General features: G+C 48.6%; 1 protein-coding gene across 4 annotated transcripts in view; it reads left to right on the forward strand.

The window, feature by feature from the left end:
- Window positions 1-12,714, forward strand: part of Zer1 (zyg-11 related cell cycle regulator) — a 37,686-nt gene that overhangs the window by 16,264 nt on the left and 8,708 nt on the right. For 3 of the 4 annotated variants that reach the window (XM_045130600.1, XM_045130598.1, XM_045130596.1), the window contains 10 exons: window positions 127-378; window positions 626-776; window positions 915-1,351; window positions 1,642-1,818; window positions 4,870-4,984; window positions 5,113-5,259; window positions 5,559-5,732; window positions 10,373-10,588; window positions 12,024-12,065; window positions 12,184-12,303. In XM_045130600.1, the coding sequence (XP_044986535.1) occupies window positions 221-378; window positions 626-776; window positions 915-1,351; window positions 1,642-1,818; window positions 4,870-4,984; window positions 5,113-5,259; window positions 5,559-5,732; window positions 10,373-10,588; window positions 12,024-12,065; window positions 12,184-12,303 (1,737 nt within the window). In that variant the 5' untranslated portion in view covers window positions 127-220. The remainder of the gene's footprint in view (window positions 1-126; window positions 379-625; window positions 777-914; window positions 1,352-1,641; window positions 1,819-4,869; window positions 4,985-5,112; window positions 5,260-5,558; window positions 5,733-10,372; window positions 10,589-12,023; window positions 12,066-12,183; window positions 12,304-12,714) is intronic. The other variant, XM_045130601.1, reaches the window with a different exon arrangement.

Here is a 12,714-nt window from a genome sequence, read left to right on the forward strand (position 1 = left end):
CCAATCCTACTATTCAGCTGGTAATTTGAATGTGACATATGGGGCCTTGGTCTCCCCATTCAGTAGACATAGTCTAACCAAGCTCTATCTTATCTGAGGTTATTTGGTTTCTTCTCTCCTTCCCAGGCTTTGGCTCTCACCAATGATACTGTGAGTGTTGGGGAGTCCTTGTTGCCCTTGAGGGCCCTTACCCTAGAGTGGCCATCTGCTTGTTATCAGCATGGCGTCCGATACGCCTGAGTCCCTGATGGCCCTCTGTACTGACTTCTGCCTGCGCAACCTTGATGGCACTCTGGGCTACCTGCTAGACAAAGAGACCCTGCAACTGCATCCAGACATCTTCTTGCCCAGCGAGATCTGTGACCGGCTGGTCAATGAGTGAGCAAGGGGTTGGCATGGGGTCATTGCATGAGTGTGCAGGTGAGGATTGAGACTGTGTGTGCAATACACCACATTGGGCAGGTACTTAAGATCCAGTGAGGCACTGTCAGGAGAGAGGAGAGGAGGATGAGGAGGTGGCTGTAGGTGGGGTGAGCCTAACAGACCTCAGCTGACAGAGCTTGTGCTCAGAAGGCAGCCCAGGATCCTTGGCCCTTCCTGAGCCATGATATTTTTTCTCTCCCAGGTACGTGGAGCTGGTCAGTGCTGCCTGCACCTTCGAGCCACACGAGAGCTTCTTCAGCCTCTTCTCAGAGCCCCGTAGCACTCGCCTCACCCGGATCCACCTCCGTGAGGACCTGGTGCAAGATCAGGACCTAGAGGCCATTCGCAAGCAGGTGAGGCTGCCTGAGCCAACTCACCTGTTCAGTCTTCCGTACCCTCCCTGCAATGCGGCCTCCTCTGAAGCCCCACAGGCCTGGAGTGGGGTGGGGTGAGGTGGGCAGTGGGCACTGACAGAGTTGTGCCTGTTCCAGGACCTGGTGGAGCTGTACCTAACCAATTGTGAGAAGCTGTCTGCCAAAAGCCTGCAGACGCTGCGGAGCTTCAGCCACAGCCTGGTGTCCTTGAGCCTCTTTGGTTGTGCCAACATTTTCTACGAGGAGGAGAACCCTGGGGGCTGTGAAGACGAGTGCCTCGTCAACCCCACTTGCCAGGTGCTGGTCAAGGACTTCACCTTTGAGGGCTTCAGCCGGCTGCGCTTCCTCAACCTGGGCCGCATGATCGACGGTGTCCCTGTGGAGTCACTGCTGCGGCCGCTCAGCTCACTGGCTGCCTTGGACCTCTCTGGCATCCAGACCAGTGATGCCACCTTCCTAACCCAGTGGAAGGACAGCCTGGTGTCTCTTGTGCTCTACAACATGGACCTTTCAGATGACCACATCCGTGTCATCGTCCAGCTGCACAAGCTGCGGTGAGCTGCCAGCCCAGCTCCCAGAGCAGGGGTGGGCTAGCAGGAGGTGGGAGAGGGGTGTTGTTGGATCAAGTTCAGCAGTACCTGGCCAGGCAACCTTAGCATGGAACAGAAAGATAGCCTGTTCCTAGACACAGTGTTTCATTTGGATGAGGGCTATTTAGGGCACCTGGGTCGCAGCAGGGGCTTTACCTCAGAATGCCACGGAGCAGTTGTAGCAGGCATAGGCCCTCTCCTGCTATGGTCTGAAGGTGCAGGATCCTGACCTTCAGCCCTCACCCAACCTCCAGCCACCTAGACATCTCCAGAGACCGTCTCTCCAGCTACTACAAGTTCAAGCTGACTCGGAAGGTGCTGAGCCTCTTGGTGCAGAAGCTGGGGAACCTGATGTCCCTGGATATCTCTGGCCACATGATCCTGGAGAACTGTAGTATTTCTAAGATGGACGAGGAGGCGGGACAGACCAGGTGAGCACCCACCTCTGGGAGGACATCACTCACTGAGCCCTGACTAAGTGCCCCTTTGCCAAGTACTGTACTGAGTGCTGGAAATAAGCCAGTCAGGTCCTGTGGGAGACAACTGGAACAGACAAGTTATTCTGAGAGTTGGCCAGATAGGTGCAGGCTGTGGTGGCCCTGAGCATTGGGAAAGAGGGTAGGGAGGAGTGGCATCCCCCAGTCCCAATTCTGACCATTCTGAGTTTGCCACAGGAGACAGATAGCAGGAGAAGCTCTTGTGCTAAGGCATGGGTGAGAGTGAGGGCCAGGAAAACCAACCTGCTCAGGCCTGGTGCTATGGCAGGCAGGGGAGGACCTGGCTGGATGTGTCTGCTGCTCCTGAAGTGTAGTATGGCTGATTGGTGCCTGAGTGGGCTGGTGGCAAGGTCTGATTCAAACCCGCCACTATAATTGCCATAAGCCTTCCCTTAGCCATATGTTAGTGGTTTGTAGTAACAAAGCCCAATCACTTCATGATTGTTGGTGAAACCTGAGGGAATCGTGTCCCTGCTAGAATGGCACCTTTTCCAAAGTGGCTGCAGCAACTTCCATACTATCTTCTTCTGTAATGTTCTCTTGCTACCCTCCCATAATGAGTGGACTCAGCTGAGGATGTAGCTCAGTTGGTAAAGTACTTGCCTAGCATGTGCAAAGCCTTGCCTTTGATCCCCAGAACCACACAAAGTGTGTATATGCCTCTAATTCCAGAACTCAGGAGGTGGAGGCAGGAGAATCAGGAGGAGTTCAAGACCATCCTCATTTACATAATGAGTTCAAGTTCAACCTAGGATACGTGAAACCCTATATCAAAAAAAGAAGGGAGCCGGGCGTGGTGGCGCACGCCTTTAATCCCAGCACTTGGGAGGCAGAGGTAGGAGGATCGCCGTGAGTTCAAGGCCACCCCGAGACACCATAGTGAATTCCAGGTCAGCCTGGGCTAGAGTGAGACCCTACCTCGAAAAAAAAAAAAAGAAGAAGGGGAGGATTGCCAGGCATGGTGGTATACACCTTTAATACTAGCAAGCATAAAGACCCAGGTTCAGTTCCCCAGTACACACATAAAGCCAGATGCACAAAGTAGCACATGCATCTAGACTTTGTTTGCAGTGGCAGGAGGCCATGGTGTGCCATACTTAGTTTCTTTCTTTTTTTTTTTTTTTGAGGTAGGGTCTTACTCTAGCCCAGGCTGACCTTGGAATTCACTATGGAGTCTCAGAGTGGCCTCGAACTCATGGCAATCCTCCTGCCTTTGCCTCCCGAGTGCTGGGACTAAAGGCATGTGCCACCACGCCTGGCTCATACTCACTCTCTCTGTGTGTGTCTTTCTCAAAATAAATAAATGAGGGGCTGAAGAGATGACTTAGCAGTTAAGGTACTTGCCTATGAAGCCTAAGAGTCCAGGTTCCTTAGAACACACGTGAGTCAGATTCATATGGTGGCACATGCATCTGGAGTTTGTAGTGGCTAGAGGCTATGGTGCCACATTCTTTCTGTCTCTCAAATAAATAAATAAATAAATGTAACTAAGTGAAAATATTTATTTTAAAAAAGTGGAGCCAAGTGCGGTAGCGCACACCTTTAATCCCAGCACTCAGGAGGCATAGGTACAAGGATTGTCATGAGTTTAAGGCCACCATGTGACTACATAGTGAATTCCAGGTCAGTCCGGGCTAGAGCAAGACCCTACCTCAAAAAAAAAAAAGTGGGAGGGCTGAAGAGATGACTTAGTGGTTAAGGCACTTGCTTGCAAAGCCTAAGGATCCATGTTCCCCAGATCACATGTAAGCCATGCATACAAGGTGATGCATGTACAAGGTCTTGCATGCACACTAGGTGGCACAAGCATCTGGAGTTTGATTACAGTGGCTGTAGGCCCTGGTACACAAATTCTCTCTCATTTAAAAAAAAAAAAATGGGCATGGTGCATACACCTTTAATCCCAGCACTCAGAAGGCAGAGGTAGGAGGATTGCCATAAATTGGAGGCTACCCTGAGACTACAAAGTGAATTCCAGGTCAGCCTGGGCTAGAGTAAGACCCTTCCTCAGGGCTGGAGAGATGGCTTAGTGGTTAAGTGCTTGCCTGTGAAGCCTAAGGACCCCGGTTCGAGGCTCGGTTCCCCAGGTCCCACGTTAGCCAGATGCACAAGGGGGCGCACGTGTCTGGAGTTCGGTTGCAGAGGCTGGAAGCCCTGGCACGCCCATTCTCTCTCCCTCTATCTGTCTTTGTCTCTGTGTCTGTTGCTCTCAAATAAATTTTAAAAAATTTTTAAAAAAAGACTCTTCCTCAAAAAAACAAAACAAAAATAAATAAGTAAATAAAGGCAGCTGGGCGTGGTGGCGCATGCCTTTAATCCAAGCACTTGGGAGGCAGAGGTAGGAGAATCACCATGAGTTCGAGGCCACCCTGAGACTACATAATAAAATCCAGGTCAGCCTGAGCTAGAGTGAGACCTTACCTCAAAAAAATAAATAAATAAAGCCGGGCATGGTGGTGCACGCCTTTAATCCCAGCACTTGGGAGGCAGAGATAGGAGAATCGCCATGAGTTTGAAGCCACCCTGAGACTCCATAGTGAATTCCAGGTCAGCCTGGGCTAAAGTGAGACCCTACCTTGAAAAACCACAAAAAAAAGTCAGAAAGACGGGCTGGAGAGATGGCTTAGTGGCTAAGGCACTTGCCTGTGAAGTTTAAGGATCCAGGTTAAATTCCCTAGTACCCACGTAAGCTAGATGCACAAGGTGGCACATGTGTCTGGAGTTCTTTTGCAGTGGCTAGAGACTCTGGAGTGCCCATTCTCTCTGTTTCTCCCCCCCCCCCAAAAAAGTAAGTAAGTAAACTAATTTAAAAAGTCAGAAAGAAAAAGCGGGCTATACCCCCTATGCTAGGAAAGGAAAGGGAAGGGAGGTTCAGAGTAAGGATGGAGGGCCTAGTAGAAAGCATTAGTTAAATTTTTAGCTCTTGGAGGAAGCCCAAGTCAGTTCAGTCCCCAAGGCACTGATCCTAGAATCCTCTTTCCCCAGCATCGAGCCTTCCAAGAGTAGCATCATGCCTTTCCGAGCTCTGAAAAGGCCACTGCAGTTTCTCGGGCTCTTTGAAACCTCTCTGTGTCGCCTCACACACATTCCAGCCTACAAAGTAAGAATCAGTGCAGGAGGGAGGACTGGGAAAGTCTGGGAGACGGGAAGTTGCTGGGGATATCACTGCATTTGAGGATCATACCCTCTGGCCTTTTCTCAGTTGTCCTGAGCATGCCCTATCCCCAGGTAAGTGGTGACAAAAATGAGGAGCAGGTGCTGAACGCCATTGAGGCCTACACGGAACACCGGCCTGAGATCACTTCCCGGGCCATCAACTTGCTCTTTGACATCGCACGCATTGAACGTTGCAACCAGCTTCTGCGGGCCCTGAAGGTCAGTGTTGACCCAGGGCCTTCGAGCTCCCAGCCATCTGTGCCTACAGGGTGCTGTCTCCCTATCCCCTGTTTGTGCATCTTCCCATCACCAGGAAATAGGCAAACCCCTCATCTTGCTGGCCGTACCTGGCTTACATTCCTACTGCCTTGTTCAGGCCCCTCCTTAGTTCCTGCTCCTTGTCCCCACATCTGACCCAGGAGAGCAGGACCAGGGTTAGTCCTACCCTAGAGGACCTGTCCCCGCCCAACTCTGCCAGCACTTCCAGCCCAGGCCCCCACCCTGTCTTCTTCACACAGCTGGTCATCACAGCCCTCAAGTGCCACAAGTATGACAAGAACATTCAAGTGACGGGGAGCGCTGCCCTCTTCTACCTGACCAATTCCGAGTACCGTTCAGAGCAGAGTGTCAAGCTGCGCCGGCAGGTCATCCAGGTGGTGCTGAATGGCATGGAGTCCTACCAGGAGGTGACGGTGAGCCCCCTGCCCGCCATGGCCTGCATGCTTTGGCCCAGTACCCTTTTCCTGCTTCCTGGCGTCCCAGACACACACACAGATCCCTTGTGCTTACCTGGTCCTGGTAGCCTCCCTGCAAGCTCCCCTTCCCACATCTGCATTCCCATACTCCTGGACCTGGCACACAACGTCCTCAGGAGCCAAACCCAGCCTGTACCCACTCCACCTGCCATTGCTACATGAGGAGGCTAGGATTTGCCTCTGGGCCTCAGGGTGCTATCTCCTCAGCCCTTTTTCTCTCATAACTGTTGGAAGTGTGTTTTTTTCTAATAGCTATTTTTATTATAAAAGTGATGATTTTTTAAAATAATAGCATAGCAATATAAAGAGCATAAAAGAGCTGGAGGGATGGCTTAGCTGTTAAGGCATTTGCCTTTAAATCCAAAGGACCCAGGTTCAACTCCCCAGAACCCATGTAAGCCAGATGCATATGGTGGTGCATACATCTGGAGTTCATTTGCAGTGGCTGGAGGCCCAGCCATGCCCATTCTTTCCCTCTCCCTCTCTCTCAAATAAATAATTAAAAAAAAAAAAAGCATAAAAGTCACCCATGGTCCCACCACACAGTCACCCTTAGCACTGGATATCTGTGCACTGGGATTTAGTAAATGGGGTCATGTCCATGAACTCTGCATGCTGATTCTGTGACCTGGATGGTGACTCCAACAGTCTTTATTTGCATAACATTCATGACAGTGAAGGAGCAAAAGGTTTTTTTTTTCCTCTTTTTAAAAAAATATTAAATATTTAATTATTTAAGAGAAAGAGGCAGATAGAGAGAGAATGGGCACACCATAGCTTCCAGCCACTGCAGATGAACTCCAGATGCATGCACTACCTGGTACATCTGGCTTTACTGGGGAATCAAACCTGGGTCCTTTGGCTTTGCCAGCAAGTACCTTAACTGCTAAGCCTTCTCGCCAACTCAGTTTTTTGTTGTTGTTTTTGTTTTTAATTTTTATTTATTTATTTTATAGAAACAGAGAGAGAGAGAGGTGGATAGAGAGAGAATGAGTGCACTAGGGCTTCCAGCCACTGCATATAAACTCCAAATGCATGTGCCCCTTTGTGCATCTTATGTGGGTCCTGGGGAATCGAACCTTGGTCTTTTGGCTTTGCAGGCAAGCACCTTAACTGCTAAGCCATCTCTCTAGCCCATTGTTTTTGGTTTTTATAAACAAAGAGAATTGATGCACCAGGGCCTCAGCCACTGCAGTTGAACTCTAGACACTTGTGCCACCTACTGGGCATGTGTGACATTGTGCTTGCCTCACCTTTTGTGCACATGGCTTACCTGGGATCTGCAGAGTCAAACATGGTCCATAGGTTTCACAGGCAAGTGCCTTAACCTCTAAGCCATCTCTCCATCCTTCCAACCCAGTTTTTATCTTTATTTATTTATTTGTTTTAGTTTTTGGAGGCAGGGTCTCACTCTACATCAGGCTGACCTGGAATTCACTTTGTAGTCTCAGGGTGGCTTCAAATTCACAGAAGTCCTCCTACCTCTGCCTCCCAAGTGCTGAGATTAAAGCGTGTGCCACCATGCCTGGTTCTTTTTTTGTTTTTATTTATTTATTTTATTTTATTTGAGAGAGGGAAAAGGCAGAGAGAAAGAGAGAGAATGGGCGCACCAGGGCTTCCAGCCATTGCAAATGAACTCCAGATGCATGCACCACCTTGTGCATCTGGCTTACATGGGTCCTGGGGAATCGAACTGAGGTCCTTTGGCTTTACAGGCAAGCATGTTAATCTGTAAGCCATCTCTTTTTAGTTGGTAGCATGTGCCTTTAATCCCAGCACTTAGGAAACAAGAGGTAAGAGGATTGCTATGAGTTCAAGGGCACCCTGAGACTACATAGTGAATTCCAGGTCAGCCTGATATAGAGTGAGACCCTACCTCAAAAAAAACAGAAAAAAAAAACCAAAACTTTTTTAGGGCTGGACAGATGACCTAGTGGTTAAAGTACTTGCCTGTGAAGTCTTAAGGACCCAGGTTCAATTCTCCAGGTCCCATGTAAAGCATATGTACCAGCTGGCACGTGTCTGGAGTTCATTTGCAGTGGCTAGAGGCCCGGGCACCTGTTCTCTCTCTCTCTCAAAAAATAAAATAAGGGCTGGAGAGATGGCTTAGCAGTTAAGCGCTTGCCTGTGAAGGCTAAGGACTCCGGTTCGAGGCTTGATTCCACAGGACCCACATTAGCCAAATGCACAAGGGGCGCACGAGTCTAGAGTTCGTTTGCAGTGGCTAGAAGCCCTGGTGCACCCATTCTCTCTCTATCTATCTGCCTCTTTCTCTCTTTCTGTCACTCTCAAATAAATAAATAAAAATGAACCAAAAATATTTTTAAATAAATAAATTAATTAAAATAAAATTAGACAGATAGATAGATAGGCAGGCAGGCTGGAGGGATGGCTTGGTGGGTAAGGCATTTTCCTGCAAGGCCAAAGGACCCAGGTTCAATTCCCTAGACCCACGTTAGCCAGATTGTACAGGGTAGTGTATGCTACTGGAGTTTGTTTATAGTAGCTGGAGGCCTTGGTATGCCCATTCTGTCTTTCTCTCTTTCTCTCTCTCTCCCCCCTCTTTCTCACTGTCAAATAAATAAATAAAATATTTAAAAAATAAAATAAAGAAAAATAAACCTTTTTAAAAGCCAGGCATGGCATGGTGGTGCACACTTTAATCCCAGCACTTGGGAGCAGAAGTAGGAGGATTGCCCTGAGTTCAAGGCTACCCTGAGACCCCATAGTGAATTCCAGGTCAGCCTGGGCTAGAGTGAAAACCTACCTTAAAAAAATTTTTTTAAACAATATTTATCTATGTATTTGCAAGCAGAAAGAGAATGTAGATGTATCAGAGCCTCTTGCCTCTTCAAATGAATTCCAGACACATGAACTACTTTGTGCATCAGGCTTTGTGTGGGTATTAGGGAAATAGACCTCAGGTAATAGGCTTTGCAAGCAAGCACCTTTTAACTACTGAGCTATCTCTCCAGCCCTGTATTTTTCTTTACTTTTATTTATTTGAGAGAGGGGCAGTTAGAAAATGGGTGCACCAGGGCTCCCAGCAACTGCAAACAAATTCCAGACACATGTGCCACCTTGTGTTATCTGGCTTATGTGGTTCCTGGGGAATTAAACCTTGGTCCTTTGGCTTTGCAGGCAAGTACCTTAATCACTAAGCCATCCCTCTAGCCCAAGCCCTGTATTTACTGAGAATTTTACCACATGATCATAAATCCCCTCCTATTACCCTCTTCTTCCCCAGTTCCAATGAACCTACTCCTCTTTCCCTTCTGTATTATGATATCTCTCTCTCTCTCTCTCTCTCTCTATCTATCTATCTATCTATCTATCTATCTCTCTTTTTTTGGGGGGGTTTCAGGGTAAAGTCTCACTCTAGCCAAGGCTGACCTAGAATTCTCTATGTAGTCTCAGGGCAGCCTCGAACTCACAGCGATCCTCCAACCTCTGCTTTCCGAGTGCTGGGATTAAAACTGTGCACCACCACACCCGGCTCATGTTTCTTTTTTTAAAGGTAAGATCCATGTTTGTACATGGGCTCTCTCTCTGCCTCCCAAGTGCTGGGATTAAAGGCATGTGCCACCACACCGGCTTATTTTGGTTTTTTAATTTTATTGTTATTTATATTTGAGAGAGAAAGAGAGAGAGAGAGGTAGATAGAGAATGGGCACGCCAGGGCCTTTAGCCACTGCAAACAAATGCCAGAAGATGTGCCACCTTGTGCATCTGGTTTACATGGTCCTAGGGAATCAAAACTGGGTCCTTTAGCTTTGTAGGCTAGCGCCTTAACCTCTATGCCAACCGTCCATACCTTATTTTGTTATTTTGAGGTAGGGTCTAGCTCTCTAGCTCAAGCTGACCTAGAATTCATTATGTAGTCTCAGGGTGTCCTCAAACTCATAGGAATACACCTGCCTCTGCCTTCTGTGTGCTGGGATTAGAGGCGTGCACCATGCCCTGCTTATTTATTTATTTGAGAGAGTAAAAAAATGGGCACGCCAGGGCCTCCAGCCACTGCAAATGAACTTCAGATGCATGCTATCCTACCTCAAAAAACAAACAAAAGCCAGGCGTGGTGGTGCACTTGGGAGGCAGAGGTGGGAGGGTCACTGTGAGTTCAAGGCCACCCTGAAACTACATAGTGAATTCCAGGTCAGCCTGAGCTAGGGTGAAACCCTACCTCAAAAAAAAAAAATTAAAAAATTTGGAGCTGGAGAGATAGTTTAGCACTTAAGGTGGCACTTGCCTGCAAAATGAAAGGACTCAGGTTCAATTCCCCATTATCCACATAAGCCATAAGGTAGTGCCTTTAATTCCAGCACGTGGGAGGCAGAGGTAGGAGATCACTGTGAGTTCCAGGCCACCCTAAGACCGCATAGTGAATTCCAGTTCAGCCTGGGCTAGAGTGAGACCCTACTTTGGAAAAATAAAACAAAAAAGTCCTTGTAGCCTCCTCTTGCAGAGTCTTCCTGGACCTCTCTGGAGCTAATTGGCCTCGTGTCTCTAGAGAGCCCTGGAATCCTGCTCCCGAGCCTGCCCTGAACGTGCTCTGCTTATCTCGCCATCTGGCCCAGGTGCAACGGAACTGCTGCCTGACTCTCTGCAACTTCAGCATCCCTGAGGAACTGGAGTTCCAGTACCGCCGGGTCAACGAGCTCCTGCTCAGCATCCTCAACCCCACGCGGCAGGATGAGTCCATCCAGCGCATCGCCGTGCACCTGTGCAATGCCCTGGTCTGTCAGGTGGACAACGACCACAAGGAGGCTGTGGGCAAGATGGGCTTTGTTGTGGTACGTGTAGGCACCTGTCTGCCACCTTCTGTGGAACACTCCCCACTCACATTTCCTCTCCCACCTTCCACTTTGAGTGAGGCCTGGGGTCATGAGGTACAAGTGGGTTGGGAGAAGGGTATGCGAAAACATGAAGGCTACTGGGCGTGATGTACACGCCTTTAATCCCAGCACTCAGGAGGCAGAGGCAGAGGTAGGAGGATCACCGTGAGTTCAAGGCTACCCTGAGAACACAGAGTGAATTCCAGGTCAGCCTGGGCTAGAGTGAGACCCTACCTAGAACCCCACCTCTCCTCCCCCCCAAAAAAACATGAAGGCTTGAAGCCAGACCAAAGGGAACATGTTTTATCACCTTCCTTTTTCTTGCCCTGAGGCAGGAGCTCACTCTAACTCAGACTAAACTGGAACTTACTCTGTAGTCCAGGCTGGCCTCAAACTCACATGGTGATCCTTCTGTCTCAGCCTCCCAATTGCTGGAACTAAAAGTGTATACTACCATGCCAGGCCAACCTTTCTTCTTTTGAACCAAGGCTTTGCATATGCTAAGCATGGGCTGTACCACTGAGCTACACCTCCATCCCTTGGAAGAATTTCTTAATGATGAGTTACTTTATTACTTTTTTTCTAAATTCTTTTTTTTTTAAGTTAACAAAGTAGTACATTTTATTTAGTTCATGGCCTTCATAACACTCTTTTTTTTCCTCAACGTTTTCTTAACATTTTCCATGATTATAAAAAATATCCCATGGTAATACCCTCCCGCTGCCATTTCCCCTTTGAAATTCCATTCTCCATCAAATTCCCTCCCCATCTCAATCATTGTACTTACATATATACAATACCAACCTATTAAGTACCCTCCTCTCTTCCTTTCTCTTCCCTTTTATATCTCCTTTTTGACTTACTGGCCTCTGCTACTAAGTTTTTTCCTTCTCACACAGAAGCCCAATCATCTGCAGCTAGGATCCACATATAAGGGAGAACATGTGGCACTTGGCTTTCTGGGCCTGGGTTACCTCACTTAGTATAATCCTTTCCAGATCCATCCATTTTTCTGCAAATTTCATAACTTCATTTTTCTTTACTGCTGAGTAGAACTCCATTGTATAAATGTGCCATATCTTCATTATCTACTCAATGATGAGTTATTTATGATCCAAAGATTTCTTCCACATCTCTCCACCCCCTCCACTTGGCTCCCAGGTGGTAAGATCCACAGGGAAGGCATAACTGACGCTTTTATCACAATACCCACAGTACTTCCTGACCTAGTGAGAGTAAATTCATGGTGACAGGATGGATACTACCCTGAATGCCCTCAAGCAGCCTCCTGAATAATTGCAGAGATAGGTGTGGGCTGTGTCACCTAGGGCTGGGCTTTTGGGGGACCATGGTCAGAGAGTCTGGCTCTGCAGTCCCTTTCCTGTGCCCACAGACCATGCTGAAGCTGATTCAGAAGAAGCTGTTGGACAAGACGGTAAGTGGGGCCTCAGCACTGCTGTGCCTTCGCCAGCCCCAAGGTCTGCTTGCTACCTGGGGGTGGCTGTGTGTGCTGTGGAGGCCAGACACGTGGCTGAGCAGTGCCTCCCCCACAGTGTGACCAGGTCATGGAGTTCTCCTGGAGTGCCCTGTGGAACATCACGGATGAGACACCTGACAACTGTGAGATGTTCCTCAACTTCAATGGCATGAAGCTCTTCCTGGACTGTCTGAAGGTAATGGCCTCCAAGGCTCACCACCCCACATCCTTGTCCCCAGCTCCTGCTACCCAGTGCCTCCACTCCCCACATAGGGCACACAGGTTACAGGGTGACTGTATGTTAGTAGAAGCACAAACACCTTCCCTTAGCCATGCCGCCTGGCTGAGGTCCCTCTACCAAGGGATCCCCCACCCCCAACCTGCCCACTGCCTGTGTTCTCAGCAGTCATTTCTTAGGTTGTCTATGCTGACTGAAAGCCATTCCCCTACCAGGTGTCAGAATTCTGCCCAGTGAATCTGTCTATCATTCTTTTTTAGAAAAAAAAAAAACAACACTGTTAGCCTGTCATAGTGGTGCATGCCTTTAATCCCAGAGGAAGCAGAGGTAGGAGGATTGCCGTGAGTTTGAGGCCACCCTGAGACTACA

Source organism: Jaculus jaculus, chromosome 1 (genome assembly GCF_020740685.1).
Source record: "Jaculus jaculus isolate mJacJac1 chromosome 1, mJacJac1.mat.Y.cur, whole genome shotgun sequence".
NCBI classification, from domain to species: Eukaryota; Metazoa; Chordata; class Mammalia; order Rodentia; family Dipodidae; genus Jaculus; species Jaculus jaculus.